The 25,751-nt window shown below is 46.0% G+C and overlaps 1 protein-coding gene across 2 annotated transcripts in view; it reads left to right on the top strand.

The window, feature by feature from the left end:
* DNER (delta/notch like EGF repeat containing) overlaps nucleotides 1-23,600 on the top strand; it is a 219,841-nt gene extending 196,241 nt beyond the window's left edge. The window contains exons 10-14 of one of the 2 annotated variants that reach the window (XM_088466569.1): nucleotides 17,293-17,406; nucleotides 18,751-18,882; nucleotides 19,384-19,630; nucleotides 22,570-22,718; nucleotides 23,218-23,600. In XM_088466569.1, coding sequence (XP_088322695.1) covers nucleotides 17,293-17,406; nucleotides 18,751-18,882; nucleotides 19,384-19,630; nucleotides 22,570-22,681 — 605 coding nt within the window. In that variant the 3' untranslated portion in view covers nucleotides 22,682-22,718; nucleotides 23,218-23,600. Of the gene's footprint in view, nucleotides 1-17,292; nucleotides 17,407-18,750; nucleotides 18,883-19,383; nucleotides 19,631-22,569 lie in introns of both variants that reach the window. The other variant, XM_088466570.1, reaches the window with a different exon arrangement.
* Nucleotides 23,601-25,751: the final 2,151 nt, after the last annotated feature.

Below are 25,751 nucleotides of genomic sequence, written 5' to 3'. Positions count from 1 at the left end.
AGGCCATGTTAGCACCTTCTACTCTTTGTCTTGTTCCTCAAATCATTCCTGAATAATGTTTGCATTGTGGCAGTGCGCATTATCCTGCTGAAAGAGTTCACTGCCATCAGCGAATACAGATACTATGAAGGAGAGTACATGGTCTGCAACAATGTTCAGGTATGTAGAATGTGTTAAAGTAACATCCAGATGAATGCCAGGACCCAAGGTTTCCCAGCAAGACAGAACATTGCTCAGAGCATCACACTGCCTCCGCTGGCTTGCCTTCTTTCCATAGTACATTCTGGTGCCATCTCTTCCCCAGGTAAATGCCACACACGCATCGGCTGTCCACATGATGTGAAAGAAAATGTGACCAGGCCACCTTCTTCCATTGCTCCATGGTCCAGTTCTGATATTCATGTACCCATTGTAGGCGCTCATTCGGTGGTAGACAGGAGTCAGCATGGGCGCTCTGACCAGTTTGCAGCTATGCAGCCCCATAAGCAGTAAGCTGTGATGCACTGTGTGTTCTGACACCTATCTATGATAGCCAGCACTAACTTATTCTGCAGTGTGTCCTACAGTAAATCTTCTGTGGGATAGGAGCAGACGACCTAGCCTTCGCTCCCCAAGAGCATCAATGAGCCTTAGGCGTCCATGACCCTGTCACCGGATCACTGGTTGTCCTTCGTTGGACCACTTTTGGTAGGTACTAACCACTGCATACAAGATCTGCCGTTTTGAAGATGCTCTGACCCAGTCGTCTAGCCATCACAAGTTGGCCCTCGTCAAAGCCGCTCAGATCCTTACACTTGCCAATTTTTCCTTCTTCCAAGACATAAACTTCAAGAACTGAGTGTTCACTTGCTGATTAATGTATCCTATCCATTGACAGGTGCCATTGTAACGAGATAAGCATAGTTCTTCACTTCATCTGTTGGCTAGTATATAAGCCAGATCTCTAATCTGGAGTGTTTTGTATAAAGCAAATCTGCAGTCTGGTAGCTAGTATACAAATAAGACATCCAGTATAGCTGCTAGTATATCAATGTTCAGTATGATCACTCCTTTATAAAGCAAGAACTCCAAACTTGTGGCTAGTATATAAAGCAACACCCACCAAGTCTGGTGGCTGACCTACTGTAAACATGTGTCAGTCCCACCATGAGGTATTCACATATTACTCTGTTTCAGGGGGAAGTGCCACTAGGATAACTAGTTGATTGCTCTCGACACCCTGATTTTATTATAGTGTGATACAAGATGCTACTCGTACAGAGAATGCTGACTGGCTGTGATTGGACTCCATTGTTTGTTAGTTGCGATCAGGGGCGCCAAGAGCTGCCATGGGCCCGGGTTTTGAGGGAGACATGGCCAAATCCCAGGGATGCGTTATCACGCTCCTCAAAAAAAAAATTCAAAAGCATCACGTTGAGGGTCGTGGCCTTCACTGATTGCCCAGCCTGGCCTCCCCGATGGCCAGGTTGGGGCAACAGTGTGGGGCCCGTGAGCGACCGCCCTTTCCGCTCCCTATAATTTGGCCCTGGAGGGATCAGGCCACAATCAGCCAATCAGGTAGTGTTGCTGATTGCCATCATTGCACCAGCGCTTCTGTAAGACAAATGGCATATCTGCAGATGCTTCCACATCTAATTGTGTCACAGTTTTTATAAACACGCCCTTAATGTACCCAGTCCTGCATGCCCATGTCTTGACTCTCCAGGTGTAAGTTGAAAATCTGAATAAATATATACAGACAAAGCGACACCATTTCAATGTGTATACTCAGTACATAAATATGTATCTTCCACAAAAATATTAATGTCCTAAGTCTAGATGAGCCTGTAAATCTTACCGAGGATAAGACAAGTGTTTCATTTTCGCAAAACCTAAAATACAGATTCACTATTATTACCATAAAAACAAACTGTCTATAATTTCCTGCCTTTAAGTTTGTTGGGTAATTAAATGCAGTTAATGCTGGGATGAAATATTTGTGGGGACAGTGTAGGTTGTGCGATAATGACGTGTGTTCATGCACTGAAGTACTGTCTGGTTGTCCCGGTTGTCTTCATGGTGGCAACGCAACTATTTGACCATTGCCAACCTGGTTGACAATAAATTTTAATTACATAAGATGTTTTGCTATCAGATGTGGGCACGTGTAATGTATAATGGAATAAGGCTCCTTGTTAATCAAGGAGAGGCTCATTTTATACCACATTAATGTATGGTTTCTAGGTACCAGTCACTGTTAGATCAGGGAGAATTGTTATTGTTGTCAATATTAGCAAAAATGACTGCTAATGGCTTGCGTTCCACCTTAAAATGATTGATATATACAATAATTATCCTATTATATTATCAAAATGGATCATATTATTTTTGTGCAGCCATTTGCTGACCGCACTAATAGGCACCAATGTGATATAGCCGCTTGGCTGCGCTCCGAATTGCTGTAGCTCTAGCTGTAATTGGCCATTGGCGTGTGTAAGTGCTCTTGACTAAGAGGAGTAAGCCAGGATATATCATTTATGTGATGACTCTTGACTTTCATTGCGTATGTGCAAATTATACCACAGAAAAACTATAAAGATATCTCAGAGGGTTAGTGAATTGTGCAGCATGCTTAGGGACTGACAGAGGACCTGATTCAGAGCCGCTCGTAAGCGGCCGCTCGTTCGCTCCGAGCGATGTTCGCACATCTGCGCATGCGTATGGGTTTTAGTACGCATACGCGAACCAGTCAGTGTGGCCGAAAATCGTGTGCTCGCAAAATAGCGAATGCCTGCTAATTTGAGTGACAGGATGAGGCGTTTGTGGGTGGCAACAGGGGAAGGTGCTTGAAAACGGGGAGTGGAGATCCGAACGCAGGTGTGCCAAAAGGTCAAAACGGGCGTTTTAAGGGTGTGCATAATTAACAAAGCAGCGTCATCGACCACGTCAGTTGGGTGTCTTTTAGCCAGAACTGCTCGCATGATTGCGGTAGGAAAATGCAACCACATGAATAGCGAGCAGTTCATTCGCCTTTCGATGTACTCGATTAATCTAATAAATAGCGGAGATGACGTATGATGCGAGCGGCCAGGGGGCGTTTTTTACATGTTTCATTCGCTCGTTCAGACATAGAGGCGTCAACAGACCGCAAAGAGCGAACGGTCAATTTAAATAGCCAGCCCCTTTTTCTGGACGAGTGAGTGCAAATAGCGTCCGGCTCTGAATCAGGCCCAGAGTTAGGTGCACGTATTGTGTGTAGACTGTAAGGGCTGCCTATGCAAACACTCGTCAGGTGTTGTGTCTTACTGCATTTTAATGCTGGGCTAGGCCTTGTGCATATTAATTGGTCCAAGTGCAAATTATGGGCTCGATTCAGACCTGCTCGCTAGATGCGTTCACACGCAGCGATAGTATGCAAATCCGCAATCGCACAGTAAGGCACTAGCACGCCCACTATGATTTAGCTTGCGATCGCATTGTGTATGCAGACGTCCACCAGCCTGTCTTAAGACGCCCACTTGCGCACGTCATCTCCAGGAAATGTATGCAACCATTGGTAACATCGAGTACCATCAGAACCGATCGCAGAAGCGATCGCAGCACTTGTAGCTGACCATACCCTACTGCAAGCACTGCGAGCACTTCAGTGTAAAATTCAGCCAAGTGAGGTGTACTATGGTTCTGCGTCTTAATTATGCACGCCTCTGCAACAGCGTTAAGACGCTCGGGCACGCCTGCGTTCGCACCTCCACTGAATCGGGTCCTATGTCCATGTGAGAGGCTTCCCTCTAGCAGTTAATAAGTGGTACTAATCAGCATTGTCCAGCCTCTCCATAGACATTGGGAAGCTTTCCTACTGATTAGAACCAGTTACTGCACTACTGGAGGGCAGCCGCTCACATGGACATACATCAGATAGATGAGGTGACAGACTCGGTAGCACAGCATTCACAGCTGCTGGATGTTTATTTCACTTTATTAGAATGCAGATTTATTATGGCTGTAAACACTGGCTGAAGGTGTTTTTAATTTGGGCATTTATTAGAAAACTTAAAGAATTGAGGCATTACATCATTCTTTGTATGTGATTTTTGTTGGTAATTGCAGAATTAGAACACCACATGGTACAAGGCCAAAAGCTATATGTATTACCAATTTTCCTAAACCAAAAGGTGAATGTAATAGGGTCAGAGTGGGATCCAGTCAAGATGCCAGTGGTCGGGATGTCAGGATACAGACGCCCGTCAGAATGCCAACGCCGGCATTCCAAAGGGATCAAAATAACGATGTCGACATCACAACCGCCGGCATCCCGAAAGTAAGTATGTGGGTTAGGGTTAGGCCGGGGATGGGGGGGGGTAGTCTTAGGGACCTGCCGGGTGGGTTAGGGTTAGGCACTAACCGAGGAGGGTTAGGGTTAGGCTGCGGGGAGGGGGGGGAGGTATAGGCACCACCGGGGGGAGGTTAGGGTTAGGTACCGCCTGGGGAGGGTTAGGTTTAGGGTGTGGGAAGGGAGGGGTAGGTTTAGGCACCACCAGGGGGTGGCTAGGGTTAGGCACCACCAGGGGGAGAGGGGAAGGGTTAGGTTACACATCTAACTGGCTAAAAGAAGCTTTGACCAATTAGAAAAGAGGATGAAGCAACTGAGAGGTAAGCAGTCTGAGCCATTCCCGACAGCACTGTTTTGCCTACCAGCCAACCCCAAATCATTAAAATTACAGCGAACCATGGGGCAGATGCCCCCAGCCCATGGAATTGGGTAGATGTCAGAGTGCATTAGTGTAGGTAGTATAGGTATGAGGGTCGGGGTGAGGGTGTATTAGTGTGGGTAGTATAGGTGGGAGTAGGGTCGGTGTGAGGGTGTATTTGTGTGGGTAGTATAGCTGGGAGTAGGGTTGGTGTGAGGGTGTATTAGTGTGGGTAATATAGTTGGGAGTAGGGTAGGAGTGAAGGGGCATTAGAGTAAGTAGTATAGGTGGAAGTAGAGTAGGAATGAGGGGGCATTAGTGTGGGCACTATAGGTGGGAGTAGGGTATGAGTGAGGAGGCATTAGTGTGGGTAGTACAGGTGGGAGTAGGGTAGAAGTGAGAGGACATTAGTGTGGGTAGTAGAAGTGGGAGTAGAGTAGGAGTAAGGGGGTATTAGTGTGGGCACTATAGGTGGGAGTAGGGTATGAGTGAGGAGGCATTAGTGTGGGTAGTACAGGTGGGAGTAGGGTAGAAGTGAGAGGACATTAGTGTGGGTAGTAGAAGTGGGAGTAGAGTAGGAGTAAGGGGGTATTAGTGTGGGTAGTATAGGTGGGAGTAGGATAGATATGAGGGAGTATTACTGTGGGTAGTATAGGTGGGAGTAGGGTAGGAGTGAGGGGGTATTATAGTAAGCAGTATAGGTGGGAGTAGGGTATGAGTGAGGAGGCATTAGTGTGGGTAGTACAGGTGGGAGTAGGGTATGAGTGAGGAGGCATTAGTGTGGGTAGTACAGGTGGGAGTAGGGTAGGAGTGAGGATATTAGTGTGTGCAGTATAGGTGGGAGTAGGGTATGAGTGAGGAGGCATTAGTGTGGGTAGTACAGGTGGGAGTAGAGTAGGAGTAAGGGTGTATTAGTGTGGGTAGTATAGGTGGGAGTAGGGTATGAGTGAGAAGACATTAGTGTAAGCAGTATAGGTGGGAGTAGGGTATGAGTGAGGAGGCATTATTGTGGGTAGTACAAGTGGGAGTAGAGTAGGAGTAAGGGTGTATTAGTGTGGGTAGTATAGGTGGGAGTAGGGTAGGAGTGAGAGGACATTAGTGTGGGTAGTATAGGTGGGAGTAGGGTATGAGTGAGGAGGCATTAGTGTGGGTAGTACAAGTGGGAGTAGAGTAGGAGTAAGGATGTATTAGTGTGGGTAGTATAGGTGGGAGTAGGATAGATATGAGGGGGTATTACTGTGGGAAGTTTAGGTGGGAGCAGGGTAGGAGTGAGGGGGTATTATAGTAAGTAGTATAGGTTGGAGTAGAGTAGGAGTGAGGGGCATTAGTGTGGGCAGTATAGGTGGGATTAGGGTATGAGTGAGGAGGCATTAGTGTGGGTAGTACAGGTGGGAGTAGGGTAGGAGTGAGAGGACATTAGTGTGGGTAGTACAGGTAGGAATGAGAGGACATTAGTGTGGGTAGTACAGGTGGGAGTAGGGTATGAGTGAGGAGGCATTAGTGTGGGTAGTACAGGTGGGAGTAGAGTAGGAGTGAGAGGACATTAGTGTGGGCACTATAGGTGGGAGTAGGGTATGAGTGAGAGGACATCAGTGTGGGTAGTACAGGTGGGAGTAGGGTATGAGTGAGGAGGCATTAGTGTGGGTAGTACAGGTGGGAGTAGAGTAGGAGTAAGGGTGTATTAGTGTGGGTAGTATAGGTGGGAGTAGGATAGATATGAGGGGGTACTGTGGGTAGTATAGGTATGTATAGGGTAGGCTTTAATAAAGTGCTGAGTATTCAGAGAGCATATACAGATGTGTCATCATACACCTAGGGGTATATTTACTAAAGATTGATTTAAAATCAATCAAAATCAATCAACATTGATGTTTTGTTTCTGGGACTAAATCACATTTACTAATACTTAAAAAACTAATTGAAAAGTTGTCTGTTAGTAAATGTGTGATTTAGCCCCAGAAACACAACATCGATTTTAATTGATTTTGATCGATTAAAATCGACCTTTAGTAAATATACCTCCTAGCCTTAATACGCCATGCGTAGCATGATGCCTGACGGGAGTGAGCTGCCAGGTCCTGTGCAAATCGGTTTGTGCTGAGTGTTTTTCGCGTCTTTTTGACTGAAAATACGTCTTAAGGTGGGTACACACCTGACAGACATATCTGCAGATGGAGTGAACTGCAGATATATCTGTAGATGATGGTTGTTCATGCACACTGAGCGACCTTCATCTATCCGGCAACCGCGGGTCCCGCCCCCCTCCCTGCGACCGCCGTTGCATGTGTACGCTACACACTTTCCGATGTCTGCAGACATATCTGTCCATCGGCTGTGCAGCACGGCCAATGATGTCGTTCACAGACTCATCGTCTGTACACACTGGCCGACGAGCAGCAGATATATTGGCCGATCAATTGATCGGCCAATATATCAGCCAGTGTGTATCCAGCATTAGTCGCAATCATATGCGACAAACCACTTCAGGAGACTGCACAGATTAATTTTATATGTGACACTTGTATATCTGTGTGCGACTGAGTCTGTACACGAAACACAATAGAACTCTGGGTGGAAAAAAGCCGTGGCCGCTGCATCGTAGCACTTCGTATACAGATTCAGACTCGCCTGCAAACAGACATACTGTAAAAGGGATGTAGTCAGCACGGTCACAATACCGACAGTGGCATTCCGACTGTCAGAATCCCAACAGATTGCGGATGTAAGTCTTAGGGTCAGGGGAAACTATGGGTGAGATGTACTAACATTGTGCGGTACATCCCGCCAGACATCGCATTTCTACTGATCGCATATATACTAACATATGCCATCAGTACCGCAAAGGACAGCTCTTTTCCGATAAGAGTTGTCCTTTGCGATCAGTGCTGCGCCCTGGACTTCTGGGTTTATAACCCGGGAGTCCATCTGTACATGCTCAGAGTGACGCGGCGGCCGCGTGTCATGCTGGGAGGATCCATCATACCATGCGGAGCTGTAGAACATTACCCTCTGTCAAACCGTAACGAAGGGTCCTAAGGCGAGCTCAGGGAGGACAGAAACCTGGAGCATAAGGGCACCCAATAGTACATATGGAAAATGCGGTAAACCCCAGAAATTTTCCATTTAGTACATCCCGCCCTTATGGTTAGGGAGAGGGTTAGGCACTAGGGGGAGGGTTATGATTAGGCTGCAGGAGGAGAGGGTAAGGGTTAGGCTGTGGGAAGGGAGGTTTATGGTTAGGCTGTGGGAGGGGTGGGTTAGGGTTAGGCTGTGGGAAGGGGAGGGTTAGGCTGCAGAAGGGGTGATTTAGGTTTGGGGAAGCGTTAAGGTAAGGGTTATATTACTTACAAAAATCTGTCGGGATTCTGGCTGTCAGGATACTGACCCCCCGGATCCCGTACCCAACCCACCGTAAAAGTTTTGCATGTACAATGAATCAGTGCAGTCTCCTGAAACAGTTTGTCACATCCAATTGTGACTAAGATGTATTTTTGGGGGGGAAAAGATGCTAAAAAGACACTCTGCGCAAGCCGAGTCGCACGGGACTTGGCGTACTGAGAATGGCTGATTGGCGAGACTGCAGCAATAGTGTATGAGGACACATCTGTAAAAAGGCTGAGTGATCGGGCTTGGTAATGAGATACATAAATTGGTTAATTATTAATTTTAATACTCCTATATAATATTCTGTGGCTGGTTATTGTACTGTACAGAGCAGTCATCATATCTGTCAATCATGAGAATATGTATTTTGCAGGTCTGTGGCTTTCTGCTGGTTATAGTATAGTAAATATCTATGTAAAATAGGGTCTGAGCAGCTACACATTTATTTAACAGCAGTGGCTCCTTTTCATAAGGTGGTTTGTGTGGCTAGATGTGCATTGTGAGAGGTGCTTAGAACAGGGACTATGGCTTTGATATATCTGTTTGATGTGTATTTGTAGTCATTTTATTATGTAGATTAATGCAAGGATATGAAACAGACAAAGAAGTAGGCTGAGAGCCAAGAGACATATTTAATCTCAAAAATAAATCACATTAACATAAGAAGGATAGAGGATAAAAATATATGCTGGCACGCTTCATTTTCATGCATTGATTTACCTTAGATATTTAAATCTATGTTTACAAACTCTTTTGGCATTTAAAGTATGTCAGCAACAGCAGAAATCCTTCCTCATATTACCTCTTCTATTGCATCCCCATAGTAAATTATAGTATATGTAAACTGTAGTGCAGACTCGGGCAATCTCTAAACTTTTAGGGGTATATTTAAAGCTGCTGCTTATCAGTGGTTTTGGTGGCCGTATTTTAAAGGGCAATAATATTAAATGCAAAACACTCCTGGGTTAGTATTTAGTATATTTGTAGTTTTAAATCCTATAGCCAGAACCACCCACAGCCATGCGAGCGGCCAAGAGGCCGATCCCCCCCAAAAAATAAGCCCGGCCCTGATTCAGAGTTAGCGCTATGTCAGAGCGAGCGGCTCTGAATCAGGCCCACACTGTGTGTACGTGGCTGACAGGGGGTCACACTGGGGAGAGACTGCACGGCTGATCGGGACAGTTTTACCCAATCAGCATGCAATCGGAAAAGTGTGTTGACAGCTTTAGACATGAGAAATCTGGACAAAATAGCCCACACCCACAATCCACACAAACCTTGCACAATTTAGGGAAAATGCCCATTTTTGTAAATACCAACACCCCTTTTGATGTCTGCGAATTGTGACTGTCCCTCCATAGTTGGGATTTATGTTATACAGTAAGTCCCATGCCAAGCAGAAAAGGGTTCTCCCATAGTGAGACTTTATCAGGTAGATTCGGAGGCAGCAAATTATTGGGAATTCTGCAGAAACATGCCTATTAGTATAATGCTTCAGTATTACAGCCAAACAAACCTTTCTATTGCAGAGACTTTGCCTCTAAGAAAACATGGCAGTTCTTTATGTCAATGCTGGATATTCTAAGCATGCCATGGGCCACAATGGCTGCCATTCTTGTTCTGGACTTACCCATGTCATGACTGATTACATGGCAGTTAAAGCATTGACTTAAGGACGTGTTTAATAACTTGGTTCTCATGGCCCACTCACAGTGCATGTACTAAGATATCCAAGCATGAGCACAGGTCACTTAGTCAGTGTGATGTACCCACCTGTGCTGAAGCAGGGATATCCATGTCTAGACTGGGAGTGGGCCATGAGGACTGGCGTGGGGAAACACTGACATAAGGGGAAGCCATGTAAGTTGCGTTTTCAGAAATGACAGCAGCTCTGATGGAAACAGAGGCGAAACTTGATGCCATGACACCCAGGAGCATGACCATGCTATGGTACCTCACCCCCACCGCCCTTTCCTCTGAGGGGGAGGGGTGTCCGAGCCATCATGGTGGGGCAAGGTGAAGGGGAAATAAAATGAGCGATTACAGTGTCAGACTTGAGCATGATGGGCTCACTGGGGGAATCAAGTGCAGAAAAAATCAGAGAGAGGATTGGAATAGACAGGAGTCAGGAGAAGGAAAAATAGATAGTGGTAAGAATGAACAAACTCTATGGTCACTAGTATCATGTAAGAGGAGAGGGCGGAGCATGATACCGGAGGGGAGGGACAGGCCTGCAAAGAAACTCATTTGTGGCTCATCCTGGGGGTGGGGCCAGTCATCCAGAAGTAGACCTATGGACTCTATAGCCAACTCCCATAACCACAAATCCGGAGCACCAATCAGAGCCTAGTTCACTTGCTCAGGAAGTCTGATGCTAAAGAGTGCAGAATTGTAAACAACATCCCGTTCATTAGTTTCTTTCCTGCTGCACTGGGGAATGGAACTGTCCCTGGCGATTGAGTGATAACTGTGGGGACAAAAACAATTTCCACTTTTACCTGGGTGGCGCACCCTGCTGGCGTCAGTGCCCGGAGCCTGAGCTCCCTTTGTTTCACCCACACTACGTCCCTGGTAAAAAAGGCTTATTACTGGAAAGACTCTCCAACCTTACTGTATTTTTCCATAAGGTCGGCTTATAATAGGATAATGAATTATATTAGGTGCGTAAGGTTATGTTGGTTGATCATAGAACAAGAAGGGTGTCATTTTAGTTACAATTTTAGTCAGTCAAATGCAGCCCTGCAGCAAGAAGAATGCTGTAACTTGTTCAGGAGAACACACGTTGGCTGCCTCTGACTCAGTACATCTTGACAAGCACTTGTTATAAATGATAAAAACAGCTGTACCTTATAGTTCATCTATACAACAGATCATTGCAGTCACTTCAAGAGATAAATTCTGTAACAGCCATGAAAAGGTGACACTATGGAGTTCAGGTGTAGTTGTCCGCATTTGCAATAGCAGGAAAAGACACACATATGAGAAAGCACACTGACATGCTTATGTTCAATTGGACACACCTTGAGACAGTGTCATACAGGGGCATAAAGGGCCTAACGGGGGAATGTAGCGGCAGGGACCCATGCTTTTGGGTGTGGCCAGCCACAAGTTTACGGTCCTGCTCCACCAAGTGACTGACCCTCTAATACAGTAACAATGCATTATTCGAGTGCATGGTCTGAAACCTGACCCATAAAGGAGGGGGAGGGGCCATCAGGCAGTGGGACCCACCAGGGATTAGAGCACCCTTTCCAGGGGCACGGAGAGAGGATGGGGGGAGGTTACAGATTACTTTTGTAGGGGCCTGGTAGTGCAGGTGAGTCGTAACCATGCCAGCCCCCTCCCCTGCGATGCCAGTATCATGTTTCAAGGCAGAGTGCACCATAGTTGTATGTACAACTAGGGGACATAGCCATGCTCCTTTGAAGCAGCCACAAACCTACCAGCTCCAGGGTCTGCCTAAAGTTTAGGTGACCCTGATAGCATCCTGTTGAAGTCAAAATGGAAATATCAATTAAAAAACGCAAATATGAGGTCTTGTATGACCACTTTTGTAGAAATGTCACGTAAGGACACATTATGTATGTCAGTATACTGTACTTTTTTACGATAATTGCTTTGCTGAATTTTTTGAAATGTGATTATTACTGTTTAATGTTCTCATTGTATGACATTATTTGCAATAAAAATCTAAAAAAAAATATGCAAATAGATGGCCCCAACTTCATATAATGTAGCAGCTACATTAATTAGTTAAATGTTTTTAGTGGGAGGGGTCGGGTTTCATTCAGCCAATCAGAAGCAGCAATCTAGCGCAGTCGATCGTCGTCATGTTTATCATTATTGCGACTCGCTGCATCAGCCCTCCAGCATCAGCAAGAGATGCGCCTCCTGACTAGTGTATTACATCCCGCTCTGTCTGAGCACTGTACTACACACAACCTCTTGTCTCCCTCACTCCCGCTTACCAGTCATAAGGGAATACATACGTGAGACCGGCAGTTGGGATGCTGGCGGTTAAAAGACAGACAGCGGCATTCCGGTGCTCAGAATCCTGACAGGGGCTTCGTAAGTACTCTAACCCTCCCCCCTACACCCACTAACCCTCCCTTCCTGCATCCTAACCCACCCCCCATCAGCCTAACCCTAATCCTCCTCATTTGTGCCTTACCCCTACCCCTCCCCCTTGGTGCCTAAACTTAACCCTCCTTAGTGCCTAACCCCCCCCCACCAGGGGTACATAAACATAACACCCCCTGCCCACAGCCTAACCCTCCCCCCTCGCAGCCTAACCCCTCTGTTGGTGCCTAAACCTAACCCCCCCCACAGCGTAAACCTATCCTGTCCAGCTATACTTACATTCTGGTGTCGGCATCTTAATTGATGTTGGGTTTCCAGCACTGGGAGTTCAATCGCCGGCATCTTAACTACATACCGTCATAAGTTTTAGATGTGACATATAGGGGTATTCAATATGGGAGCGAAAAGTCCATGCTGGACTTTTCGCTCCACATCGGAGATGCGCCCACTTTATCCCCATATTCAATTTAAAAGCTACGAAAACGGGAGCCGGCGAAGTTGGATCGGCGAAAAAAAACGAAGTTTACCTGGAATAAATTGTAGGACCCCCCTAAAGCTGCAAAAACATGGGGGATCACTATGGGTTCCCCCGTTTTAGCCTGCAAATAAAAGTCGAGGTATTAAATAGCCGCTGCAGGTGTTTTTTCCCGACATTGAAGAAGTGTTTTATTTTCAGTTTTTTTAAGTGGTCCCATCAAATTTGGGGTACATGAAAATGGGTACTAGTATATTTTTAAGTCCCTAAAGTCTTTATTTAAAAATTCTGCAAATATGCACCTGCCGCTAATAGCCTATTCTAGAATACACCGGCCTCATACTTGCAGAATAGCCCTGAACGTATTTCCCTATTTTTAAACACTTTTTTCCCATTTTTTTTGTCACCCCAAATTTTAAATAATTATTTTGGGGTGTCCCTATTTTTAAAATGACATGTCTAGGGGTGCAGGCTATTTTTTTTAAGCCTGCACCCTTAAACCCCAATTCTGCACTTTTTTTCGCCACCTATTCAGTGGTGAAAAGTTATCCCCGTTTTTTTTCAAAGAGTTTTTGAATACGGTGTAAAACCAAAACCAGCGATAATGACGTCATCGGTGCGAAATTATCGCTAAAAAACTGACTTTTTGCTCCAAATTGAATTGCCCTGATAATGTGTCTACAGACGGATGCTGATATGGATATTTTATGGGGAGGGGGAAGCAGACATAGGTACAACTCTACATAACTACTATGTTATGGCTCTGCTGAGTGTAAGAAGGATACTACTCTCATATGTTATTGCAGGGCAAGCCTTCTACCATCCTACTTTGTAATGCAAATTGGTACATTTTACCTAAACATGGAGAACACAATTGTCTGGTGTCGTATTCAAGCCATACTCAACACATTTATAACATTTCAGTGTGTGACTTTATCAAAGTATTGTTAATTAATAAACACATAACTACTGTGATAGGGCCTGATTCAGACCCACTCGCGAGCGGCTGTCCGCTCGCAAGTGGGTCGATGTTCTGGACTGAGCATGCGCACGACGGAGGGAGCTCCGTCGTGCGCATGCGCCAGACGCGACGAGCGAAGGAAAGTCCTTCGCTCGTTGTGTCTGATCAAAGGGGGCATGCTGTCGATGTTGATTGACAGCACGCCCCCTTTGGTAGGCGTGCCGGGGGCGTGCCTCCCTGCCGGGGGCGTTCCCACGGGAACGCCTCCCGTCAGAAGCCGGCCCACTGACATCACTAGTGATGGTAGTGGGAGTGATTTTGGCTCTGATAGAGCCAAAATCACTCCGGAGCTTGCGGTTGAAAACCTCAACCGCAGGCTCCGGCTCGCAGTTTCGATGGTCGCGATGGTCACGACCATCGCGGCCATCAAACTGCACGCTCGTATAGCCTGTGGGTGGTGACCCACAGCTATACGAGCGTCCAGGAGGACGCTCCATTTTCATGGAGGCCGGCCCTCATTCAGAGCGTGCGCTCTGCTCAGAGCGTACGGCTCTGAATGAGGGCCATAGTCTCATGGAGCCTTGTCACCAGTGGCGTAACTATGGAGGGTGCAGGGGGTGCGGTTGCTATGGGGCCCGGCGGCTTAAGGGGCCCGCCAGCCCAGCGATCGCACCCCCTGCACCCTCCATTTGCTGGGCGCCCGCTGAGATTGTGTTACCAGCGGGCGCCCGGCTTCTTCATTTCCCCCCCGGCGCCAGCAGCAGCCGGAGGACGGATTCAGGCCCGGCGACAGGGGGGTACAAGGGGCACACCACCGGGCCCCGAGGTCATGAGGGGCCCCGAGTGCTCACTGGCGCAAACCGCATCTCTGCCGCGAGTCTGAGGCTAATATTAAATACTGTTTTAACTTAATTAGCCCACTGGTCGCCCGTTTGGCTCCCCTCCCCCTTCCGAAGAACGCACCGCCTTCCCCATCACTTTTGTTGTGGCACTGGCCCGTGATCAGGCGCCTGCACATATCGCGTCATGACGCTGCACAGGTCCTCCTCCCGGTATCCCTGGCCTCCCTCCCGCTGCACTGTGTCATCCACCGAGGAGCAGGGAGACCAGGAACTAAAGTACAACCGACCACGCATAGAGAGGCCACCTGTGTGCCTGCAACTCAGCACTGTTCTCCACTGTCTGTCCCAGCGCAGCGGATCTTATAGGGGTGAGTAAAAGTGACTGACTTCCATAACAGACTGCTCATTTTATTAAGATCTACAGTGCCCTTTATCTTAATTATACAGACAGCTCCAATATATATCTATATCTAGATATAGATATGTACACTACAGGGGCATCATATGGGGGTACTACAGGGGCCTTACTCCTGGGGACGTCATATGGGGGCACTATTGGGACCATTGTAACTGGGGGCACTACAGGTGCCCTTACTACTGGGGGCACTTCAAGGGGCATTACAGGGAGCATTACTACTGGTGGCACTGCAGGGGGCATTTTTACTGGGGGTGCATTGTTACAAGGTGCATTACTATAGGGGGTATTATTACTACTGGGGGCACTGAGTAAGGGGCACCATTACAGTGGGCATTGCATAAGGGGCACCATTACAGTGGGCATTTAATGTTTTAGTGGAACTACTATGGGCTTTGTGTAAGACCTAAGTTAGGGGGGCCCCTTAAAAATGTTGCTATGGGGCCCAAACAGTTCTAGTTACGCCCCTGCTTGTCACATTGATCTCTGTATGACTAATCAGAGTGTAGAGATGCAGAGTAGAGTGATCTAGTTTTATAAATGGAGCCACAAACTGTTTATGATCTCTAAACTGAAACACAGACGGAGGGGTTAGGACTATTGCTGACACAGGCACAATCATTGTATAACATGTGACATAAGGGTGATGAGTGAATTACAAGTTAAGCTCATACTGAATAGAGGGCTTTAGTGTATCCTGAGTATCTTTATAGCATACACATAGTTTTACCATTTTGGCCCTAACCACTCAACCTGCTCCAAAATCCACAACATTACTTTACTAGTGATGTCCAAGTCCAACCAAATACCTTTTATGATTATGAACTCTTACCTCCTAGTAAACGCCAGGTGTCATTGAAATTGTCTGAGAATGTTTAAAAATGTAATGTTTCCTAGTGGGTTTGGCATGTGTCAGGAGGGGAGATATAGCAAGCCTTGGCTTGGAGACTGATAAAAGGGAAAAGTTCCCAAAGTAACCAATCACCTTCTAACTGTCATTTATCGAGCACAGGGCCTGATTCAGCCCCGCTCGCTAGATGCGGCTGCTCTCTCCCAGCGTATGCAAATTCAGCTAAGTGACATCAAGGCAGGCAATCGCACGGCAAGGCATAAGCACGCCGCTATGTCTTGGCGTGCGATCGTATGCATACACCCACCAGCCTGTCTTTAGCCGCCCACTAGCGAAGTCATCTCCAGGAGATATATACAACCATCGGGGTCCATCGGATCTGACCGCAGCGCTTGCAGTTGATTGTACCCTACCGCAAGCACTGCGATCACTTCAGTGTATAATTCAACCAGGTGACGTGTACTATGACGCTGCCTGTTAATTATGCACGCCTCTGAAATGGCATTGAAACACTCAGACACGCCTGTGTTCGCACCTCCACTCCCCCATTACTACAGGCCTGCCCTTGTTACCACCCACAAACGGCATCTCCTGTCACTCATTCCACTGGGCTGTCTTTGCTGGGCGAGCAAGCGCTTCCCGATTGCTCGGACTAGTTCGCGCACACGCACTGCGATGCATGCGCAATTGCATAACATCGTCCAGGAATGAGCGAGCGGCTGCTTGCAAATGGGTCTGAATCAGGCCCACAGTCTTTAAATGACAGAAGCTGATTGGGTGGGATGTGGTCATAATACTGACCGCGGGGATTCCGGCATCGGAATTCCGACACCTCTCAGGATCCCGGTGTCAGCATCCCAAGTAGTTGGGTTAGGAGGGTTAGGGTTAAGATTTAAGGGTGAAGGTCAGGTTTAGGCACTGGGGGGGAGGTTAGGTTTAGGCACCAGGGAGGGTTAGGGAGAGGGGGAGGGTTAGGTTACCCACCAACAGGTGTCAGTATTCTAACCGTCGGGATGCTGGCGTCGGGATTCTGATCACCAGCATCCTGTACCCAACCCGATTCGGCAACTTCTCTAGTTGATCACACTCCAAGGTTTGATACATCTCCCCCAGGATGACTTACTGGTCTATGCTTTCAACATATTAGACAACATCATGTGGCAGATGTTATGCCATACTCATTAATATCATCATGTCAAGAGGATTAACCATGAGAGAGGCCCATGTCATGAAAGGTAGGGCTATTTCCTGTCATTTATTGTAACTTCGGTGCCTTTTTGAGGGGGCCAATACAGTGTTGTAACTGTCATACATGCATTGATGCACCATTTAGCAGATCCCAAACAGTATAGGTTGTCCTGTGGTGTCCAATTCCTGCTCTTCTTTACAAGATATAACATGATGGGATCCTATAACGACTCTTACTGCTCTGTGCTGCTCTCCAGATGAGATGGTCTTGTAGCAAATTAACACTAGGTCCTTGAAAATTGGAGATCAGCTACAGACTAAAGCAGACACAATAATGCTAAACTGCTAAATCAGAAGCACCAGCATACTAGTAAGAGAATAGATCTTACTCACTGTACCTTATTTACGCCATAAATTGCTGTGTTTCCAGGCCGTCATTGTGAGCTGTACAAGGACCCGTGTGTGAATGTGAGCTGTCAAAATGGAGGGACTTGTGACAGTGAAGGACTCAACGCTACCTGCGTATGTGCCTCTGGGTTTATGGGTGAGTTGCTCTGGAAACATAGGTGAACACAAACAAAGATTTGGTGGCCTTTAAATAAGCTGGTTAACCATAGCCAGCTAGCGATGGCTTCTGTTGGCAATGGCTATCTTCAAATGTATAAACCATGTCTTTTCAAATATATACCATGTATATTCAAATATATATATACCATGTATCTTCAAATATATGCCACTGTCTTTTAGAATGTAAGCTCTTACGAGCAGGGCCCTCTACCCTCTTGTGCTTCTCCCTACTTTAGTTTCATCTACTTCTTACTCACCACTAGGGCACCTAACACTTGGTGGCTTATGCTCTGTTGCTTATCTCGGTGTTATGGTCGCTAGTGTAGCAATATATATTATCCATGTCCTGGTCCTGTATTGTATTGTTCTGTAAGTTGCTTGTCTACAATTTCTTTATGTACTATGTAAGGCGCTGAGGAACACTGTGGCCCCATATAAATAAATCATAATAATATTCAATTATATATACCATGTATATTCCAATATATATACCATGTATCTTCAAATATATACCATGTATATTCAAATATATATACCATGTATCTTCAAATATATACCATGTATATTCAAATATATATACCATGTATCTTCAAATATATATACCATGTATATTCAAATATATCTACCATGTATCTTCATAGATATACCATGTGTATTCAAATTTATATACCATGTATATTTAAATATGTTTGTTTTTAAAATACATAAATAAAATAGATTTTTACACTAATGATGAGCCTACACTGCCCTATAGATTGTTAGTCAGGCTGTCACCCATCAGATGTGGTGGCTGCACACTGTGAGATATGTCAGGGTGTATGGCCACACAATATCTGCATTCCCTCCATGGGGAGGAGACATTTCCCAATGAAGGAAAAGGGTTGGGGGGTGGGCTGCAGCAGTGCATACGCTGCCAGATGCTGCCGACCAATATCGGACATGCTGGATGATTTCAGCATGTCCGACAGAGTGATCACCGCTGATTGGTTGCAACCATACACTGTGCGATTATAGGCGATAATTGCATAATGTATACCTGACATAAACATTTTTCCACCCTAAAGAAACTGAAAGTGCACACGTGGGCTTCTGATTTCACTACTCCTGAGCTGCTGACCCATTCACACAACTGCAGAGACAGGCCTGGTGAAGCACTAAGTTAGCCTTTACCACTCCGGCCATTATTACAGCTGAGCACGGAGGCATTGTGCCATATACACTAATGATGCATGAAATACACATGCTAGTTTGCAATCACGTCACACGTATGTGTCCAGTTGTTACCATGCAGTGTGATATGTGATGTCTCATCTATTTTCAGGAGAGGAGTGTGAGATTGATGTAAATGAGTGTGACAGTAACCCATGCCACCATGCTGGTACCTGCGTAGACCAACCCAATGGCTACATCTGTCACTGTACCCATGGGTGGGTCGGAGCCAACTGTGAGATCCGTAAGTATGAAGCATGGCAGATTGTCCACACAGAGATGGTGGCAAGACTGCCATTACTATCCATGTAGCTAATACTATTTACTAACTGTTGGGAGGAAAAACAAAAAGAAACGTATAGGTGGTATAGGCATACTGGTCAGATGTGGGCACATTGGAGACCCAGAAATGATTGGCATGCTGGAGAAAAATTTAGTTTATTCTTTTTTGGGCATGTCTGACAGTCCGGTTGTCAGATGACTACTGTGTGTGCTCATCTGCAGACTGCACTAAGTAGTCATATATCCCCACCAGCAACATTTCGACTCAATGCTTTCATTGTAGAGTATAAAGTGTATATAAAGTATTGTTGACTAGAAAAATTACAATAGGGAGAAACTTAAAAGTATAAATGCAAATGTAGAACATCAGAAAGTCAGGTGTAAACAGAGCAGTCTATATGAATGTCCTTCTATTGCACATATGATGCATTGAGACTGCTTCTTTGTTCCTTCCTGCCTGCAGACTTGCAATGGAAAGCCGGCCATATGGCAGAGAGTCTGACCAACATGCCACGGCATTCACTCTACATCATTATAGGAGCACTGTGCGTGGCCTTCGTCCTCATGCTGATCATACTTATTGTGGGGATCTGCAGAATCAGTCGCATCGAGTATCAAGGATCTTCTCGACCTGCCTATGAGGAATTCTACAACTGCAGGAGCATCGATAGCGAGTTCAGTAGCGCCATTGCATCAATTCGGCACGCACGGTGAGCAGGATGAGCCTGGCAGGGATTCATGGGCGGTTTTTGTTTGTTTGCTTTTTTTTCCATCAAGTATTATTTGGTTACATTTCTGCAGCTCAATAAAAGTATGTTAACAGTGTCGGCTTTACACAATAGACAGAAAAATTACTATTAAATATGGTGCGCAAAACCTGCTGCCCCGGTATAACACAAAAATGGAGACTCACTATACTCCAGTACACCGGTATAACAGAGAAATGATTGTGTTGCCAGGTGGCGCTGGATAGACAAATATCAAAGAAAAATGAAGAGCAAAAAAAGATGCTTAGTCTTTTTCATAGATGAAAGGTTCCAGCATAAATCACTTTCTGTATGTAATCCTTAGGGTCTGCTAAGGAGTCTCATTGCTACTGGTTTTCACCAAGGTTTGAGATTTGGTATCGGTATAAAAAACCCTAGCGTGTATGTAACCGTCAGATGGAGGAGGCTGCCCGGCGCCTCCGTCTGGGCAGCCACCCCCCCGGCCTGCCCACCAAAGGGGGCGTGCTGTCACTCAACATCGACAGCACACCCCCTTTGGTGCGAGACCCGGAGCGACGGATTGGCCTGTGCACGACGGAGCCGGCTCTGTCGTGCGCATGCGCTCTGGGCCACTATCGACCCGGTTGCGAGCGCTCAGCGCTTGCGACCAGGTCTGAATCAGGTCCACTGTCTCCATTGTGATCATGGAACCCAGAACTGCAAACCCTCTCCTATATGTTATCATTCTAGTGCAGAAATAACCAGGACTAACAAATGAAAGGTCCCAGCTGTCCGGCCGTTTTAGGTACAGCTTCTCTGTCTTTATAGTGCACACAGGTTTGCATTAAAGATGCAGCAGGGCACTGGCTGGGAAGACTCTGGGCCTGATGCAGACCCGCTCGCGAGCGCTATGCGCTCGCAAGCGGGTTGATGGTGGCCCAGTGCGCAAACCGTCGCTCTGTTAGAGCCGAAAGCACTCTTGGGCTTGCGGCAACGAGACCATACCACAAGGGTCTCGTTGCAAGCCCGATGGTCGCAATGGTCTTGACCATCGTGACCATCATCATGGCCGCTCGCTATAGCTGTGGGTGGTCACCCACAGCTATGCGAGCGGCCAGGAGGCCGTTCTGAAAAACCAGAGGGCCGGCCCTGATTCAGAGCGAGTGCTCTGTCAGAGCGTCCGGCTCTGAATCTGGCCCTCTGTCAGTAGTCGACGTGCCATCTCCACAACAGACCGGGAAGTAAATACATTCTTGCCTGAGACTCTTTTCTATAAAATCTTCCATAATAGACCCCTCAGTCCTTTGTGGAATCATAAGCCACATAGTTATCGCTTAAATATGCCAGAATTTGTTTTTGAAGAGATCCACATTTTGCTGCAATAAAAAATGAAGCCAGTTACAGCTACAGACCACCCCGTGACTGGGAGAATATGATGCTATGTTTGGGTACATGGGCAGATGCACTGATGAGAGATGCGGAGGGTGTCATCACCCAAAGGAGGTTCATATCAGTCCAGAGAATCGTGCTGTAAGTTTCTACATTCTTATATTGCTAACATCTGTCATATATTGGGCTGAATCTTTACAGATTTCTTCTTATGTGTTCTTGAAAAGCTAGAAGTGATATGTGGTGCCCAGTTGTTAGTTCTGAGGCTAAACAATGAGACCCAGACCACTGGGCACCAAGTGCCTTGCAGTACAGAATTCCCTTTGTGAGCTCCCTAGCTGAACTGGCATCCATTATGATAGAGACTGTAATGAGAGCAATCTGTTGTAGGTAAATAACCTGCATTGCATTTCCGGTATGACTGGTCTACTTCAAGGAATGAGAAACAGAATTTGAACACGTGCTTAGCCCACTGGATAGCATCTGTTGTGCTAGCTTTGCTGTATATAGTTATCTGTGGCTTACGGTAATCAGTGGCGTCTCTACAACACTTTCAGCTAATTCTTTTGGTGATCTGACAGAAGATCTGACACAGGTGGTGCCGTCTCTAGGGTTTTAGACACAAAGGAATTCCATGTATCAAATTAGCTCTGGCATGGTCTTTTTTCCAGGTTTTACATATCTGGTGCCTCCTTAACTTTTAAATAAATAATTGGAGAGGAGAAGTGAGTTTACTGACAGCCTTGGGATGGTGACTTTGCTTGTCTTTGGCACCCATTGCCTCCTCTGAGACCTGCAGATTTTCTGATCGCTTTCCTCCCAAAGGTAATGGACAAATATTTGGGCAGATCTCTTTGTGTGACAATGTGCAGTATCTCACAGCCACCAATCAGTGATCAGCTTTGATTGCTTTAATCCAGTTTACACAATTGTCTCAACTACAAATATCTGTGGTTGCACCGTGTCCACAGAAGTAGCCACAGTGATTCCAGAGTGTCTTCTGCAGCAGTCACTCACTGTGCAAATTCCTGCAGCTGTCTTAGAATACTTTACCTGTGCTCAGAAACTCTTTATGGTAGCTTACTATGCAGCATTTTACAAAGCCCACCAATGCTGTCCATGTACAGTTTGCTACACAGCATCATGAAAGCAGGGCTGTACCTAGGGGTGTGTGACCGGTGCCACCACACAGCGCGCATGGCGATGTGGGCGGCACCATCGCTGCCCAACGGCCCTTGTTTCTGGCTAGCAGGGTGTCTGGAATGGTACCCTGCAGCCAGTGACACTGTAGCAGTGCCACCCTTTGGACGCTGCAAGTGGGCACCCGACCGTGTGTACAGCTCCGTGCACTGCTGCACTTCCAAGTGCTGGCGGCCCCAACCCCCTATGCGCGACATGATGCGCAAAGAGCCGGGGGCAGTACATGGCGCTAAGCCTTGTTACGGCCCAGCATCAAAGTCCTGTTCTGCAGAATAGCTATCTACTGTTCATGTACCTGGATCACATTAAACCGCTCTGCTCACTAATTTATTTATTATTGTTTTCTCTCTCAGGTTTGGGAAAAAGTCTCGTCCTGCCATGTATGACGCAACACCAGTAACATACGAAGATTATAGCCCCGACGACAAACCTCTCGTGACGCTAATTAAAACAAAGGATTTGTAGTCTGCCCCCTGCTCTTGTCTCGTAGATGCCAGGAGAGGTGTGCAATCATCTTTTACATGGTTGAATTACTAAACTGACTAATTATTTTTAAGAAAAAGAAAAATGAATTTAACACCGGTTTCTCTGCTGCGAGATTCATTCATTCCACGCATTATTTGGGGCGCAGTTCTACACCGTTGTGAAATAAACCCGTTTTCTGCACGAGTAGCCTTCCACCTTCTCTGGCAACAAACGGGTTAAACCTATTGGAAATTAATCATAAAATTCTTAGCAAAATCTTTTTTTTTGTGTTAGCAATGTTACAGTCTGAACAGTATGCAGTTAGGAGACGTACGTATATAATGCATAATTTATCCGTCGGTAGGCATATTGAGAGTCTACAATGTTTGTGTTGTGAAGCAAAGTAATCCAAACCCAGTGGTTAAATCTTACTAACAAGAATTTACTAGCTTTGTTCTTTGTTTTCATTATTATGTTTCGCTCTTTTGTATTGTTTCTGCATGGTTCTCTAGCAATAACCCTGCATTGTTTTATAGAAACTGCTCTGAGTCGATGTCCCGGTCCATTCTCCTGTTGTGTTGGTAAAAGCCAGCTCCTGTACAAATGGTAAGAAGCAGATTAGAACTAGGCCAAGCTCTTCTTTTTATGTCAAACAGCAAAGTTTTTCTATATCGTGAGTAAGGCTTCTTGTTCTAGACACTTCCTTCAGACAGAATCTGCTTCTTAGCTCGTGGATTGCATTGTGCTGTATGATTCTTCCTATGTGATAGGCGTTTTCTTTCTTTATTAGAGACTTTTTCAGCTTTCTTCTTGGAAACTTCAAATATTCGGAATAAATGTTATGAAATGACGTTTGTGTTTGTATCTTTCTTATGTGTAAAATAATGCTTAAAATAAATATAATAAATACAAGAGAACAGTTTTTAGCAATCTGCCTCTCTTCCGTCCTCCTGTGTACAGCAAAATTATAAATCTGTGTTTACTATTTTTTTACGACAGGGGCTGCAACAGTCATCAGTTAGTATCGGCACCTGCACCAGCCCCGCGCAAAGTGCAATAGATCCGGCAGAAACAGTCTTCCCTCCCATATGGTTTGGCTTGGACGAGAAAGCAACTTCTTGTTTTGTCACAAGCACATGACAACAGATCTAAACACAAATACAATGCATACAACACTTAGGGCCTGATTCTGAGTCGAGCGTGATGTTGGACGCAGTTGAGCCATTTGTTTTCAACTGTGCATTCATCTAAGTTGCGCTGCGCATGCGTCCAGAGTCCGTGCGCACAGAGGCACATTCGCAAGTGAGACACCCAATTTTATAAATGTCTTGATAGCGTATTGGGTGTTCCTGGACTGTGACTGGGAGGTGGCTCAGCGGATGCATAGAGATGGGCAGTATTATGGGCGTGTTACGGGAGTATCGCAGGAGTGTCACTGAATTGGTTGCGAACTCAGGGCCCAATTCAGATAATGCTGGGTACACACTAGACGATATGTCGTCCGATCCCGGGCAATCAGACCGACATATATGGCACTTTGTCTAGTGTGTACCCGCTATGTTGCTGACGATGCGTGGCCCACGCATCGTCAGCAACATCCTCCATCGGCCCTACATGCATCGCTCAGCCGCTGCCCGCATCGGCAAGTGTGTATGCACTTGCCGATGCCGGGTCCCCCGTCGGGTCCCGTCACTGCAGATGTAGGGCTGGGTACACATAGTCTAGGGTGTACCCAGACTAACTGTACCTGACCAAACCATGGTGCAATGCAAGGGATGCAAATACATACATTTATTATTTTTTGCATGCAGGGTAAATACTGGCTGCTTTTGTATGTAGCCCACAAATACTGCACAGCTTTATATTTACACAGCAATTTAGATGTTAATGCGGACACACCCCTCCCAAATCTAAATCTCTCTGCACATGTTACATCTGCCCCGCCTGCAGTGCAGCATGCTTTTACCAAGATGCACAGTTACTTGCTCTCTATTCCCAAATTGGAATCAGTCTGGGGCTGGTGCAAGTGTTGCAACTGAGGGTTGTGTCTAAAGACACACTAGTCCGTATGTCAGTGTCAGAATATGCTCAGTATGGGCAACTCAGTCCTTGCACATGCAGACGCACGCTTATACACCAGGGAAGGACTTGTAGCCTATTTGCAGGAGCAATACCAGCAAAAGATGCAGACACTGACACTACATTGTCCATACCGGGCCCTAGGAGTGGTGCTGAAATGTTTGTGCCTTATGAGGGGTATTCAATTAGGTGCGATTATCTTGTGTCCATGACTAAGTGCGGCTGATGCCATCGCACCTTATTAAATCCCCCGTGTTCAGATTTCATTTAAGTCATACAAGTATTAAAGATAACTCCATAAATCAAATAATGAATAACAGCACCCACTTTTTCTTTCCTTTATTCATCAAAATGATCCATAATTACATTTCCAGGCCTGCAGGTCTCTTGCACTGGCTGATGTCAGTCCACCATTAGACAAACACATAGAGAATAACGTGCATGGGAGCATAGCAAGGAGGAAGTCACTGCTCTCCAAAGGCCACTTACTGTAGAGGTTCCAGGATTGTAACAGCAAATTCTACAGGAGAATGTCAGGGTGTCTGTGTGTGAGCTGAAGCTGAAGAGAAGTTGTCTCATGCAGGAAGATACTGACCCTATATACACAAGTCAGTCTATAGAAAATGTTTGAAGCAGAAGAAATATTACAATTAAAATGAGGAGGTAAAGTCCAGACCTTAATCCAATAGAAGTGTTATAGAAGACCTGAAAGCGCTATTAAGCCCACTAACACCAATGAGTTGGAGTAGTTCTGTAAGGAGGAATGAAGCAAACGTCCTCAAAGCTGATGCACAGGACTCATCAACAATTACCAGAAGTCTTTGACCGAAGTCATTGCTGCCCAAGGGAGTCAGTCACACCCATTATAGAATCACATTTCTGGAAAATACATTTTGGGCCTGATTCAGAAGTGCACACAATACCAATGGACACTCAGGTGAGTATCATTTGCAAATGGATCTGCGAAAGGTTTTGGAGACACATACGACGA

The sequence above is a fragment of the Taudactylus pleione genome, unplaced genomic scaffold (assembly GCF_031769625.1).
Source record: "Taudactylus pleione unplaced genomic scaffold, aTauple2 ptg000066l, whole genome shotgun sequence".
Classification (NCBI taxonomy): Eukaryota; Metazoa; Chordata; class Amphibia; order Anura; family Myobatrachidae; genus Taudactylus; species Taudactylus pleione.
Note: the sequence above shows the minus strand (reverse complement) of the source record. Positions and strands in the feature narration are given on the sequence as shown.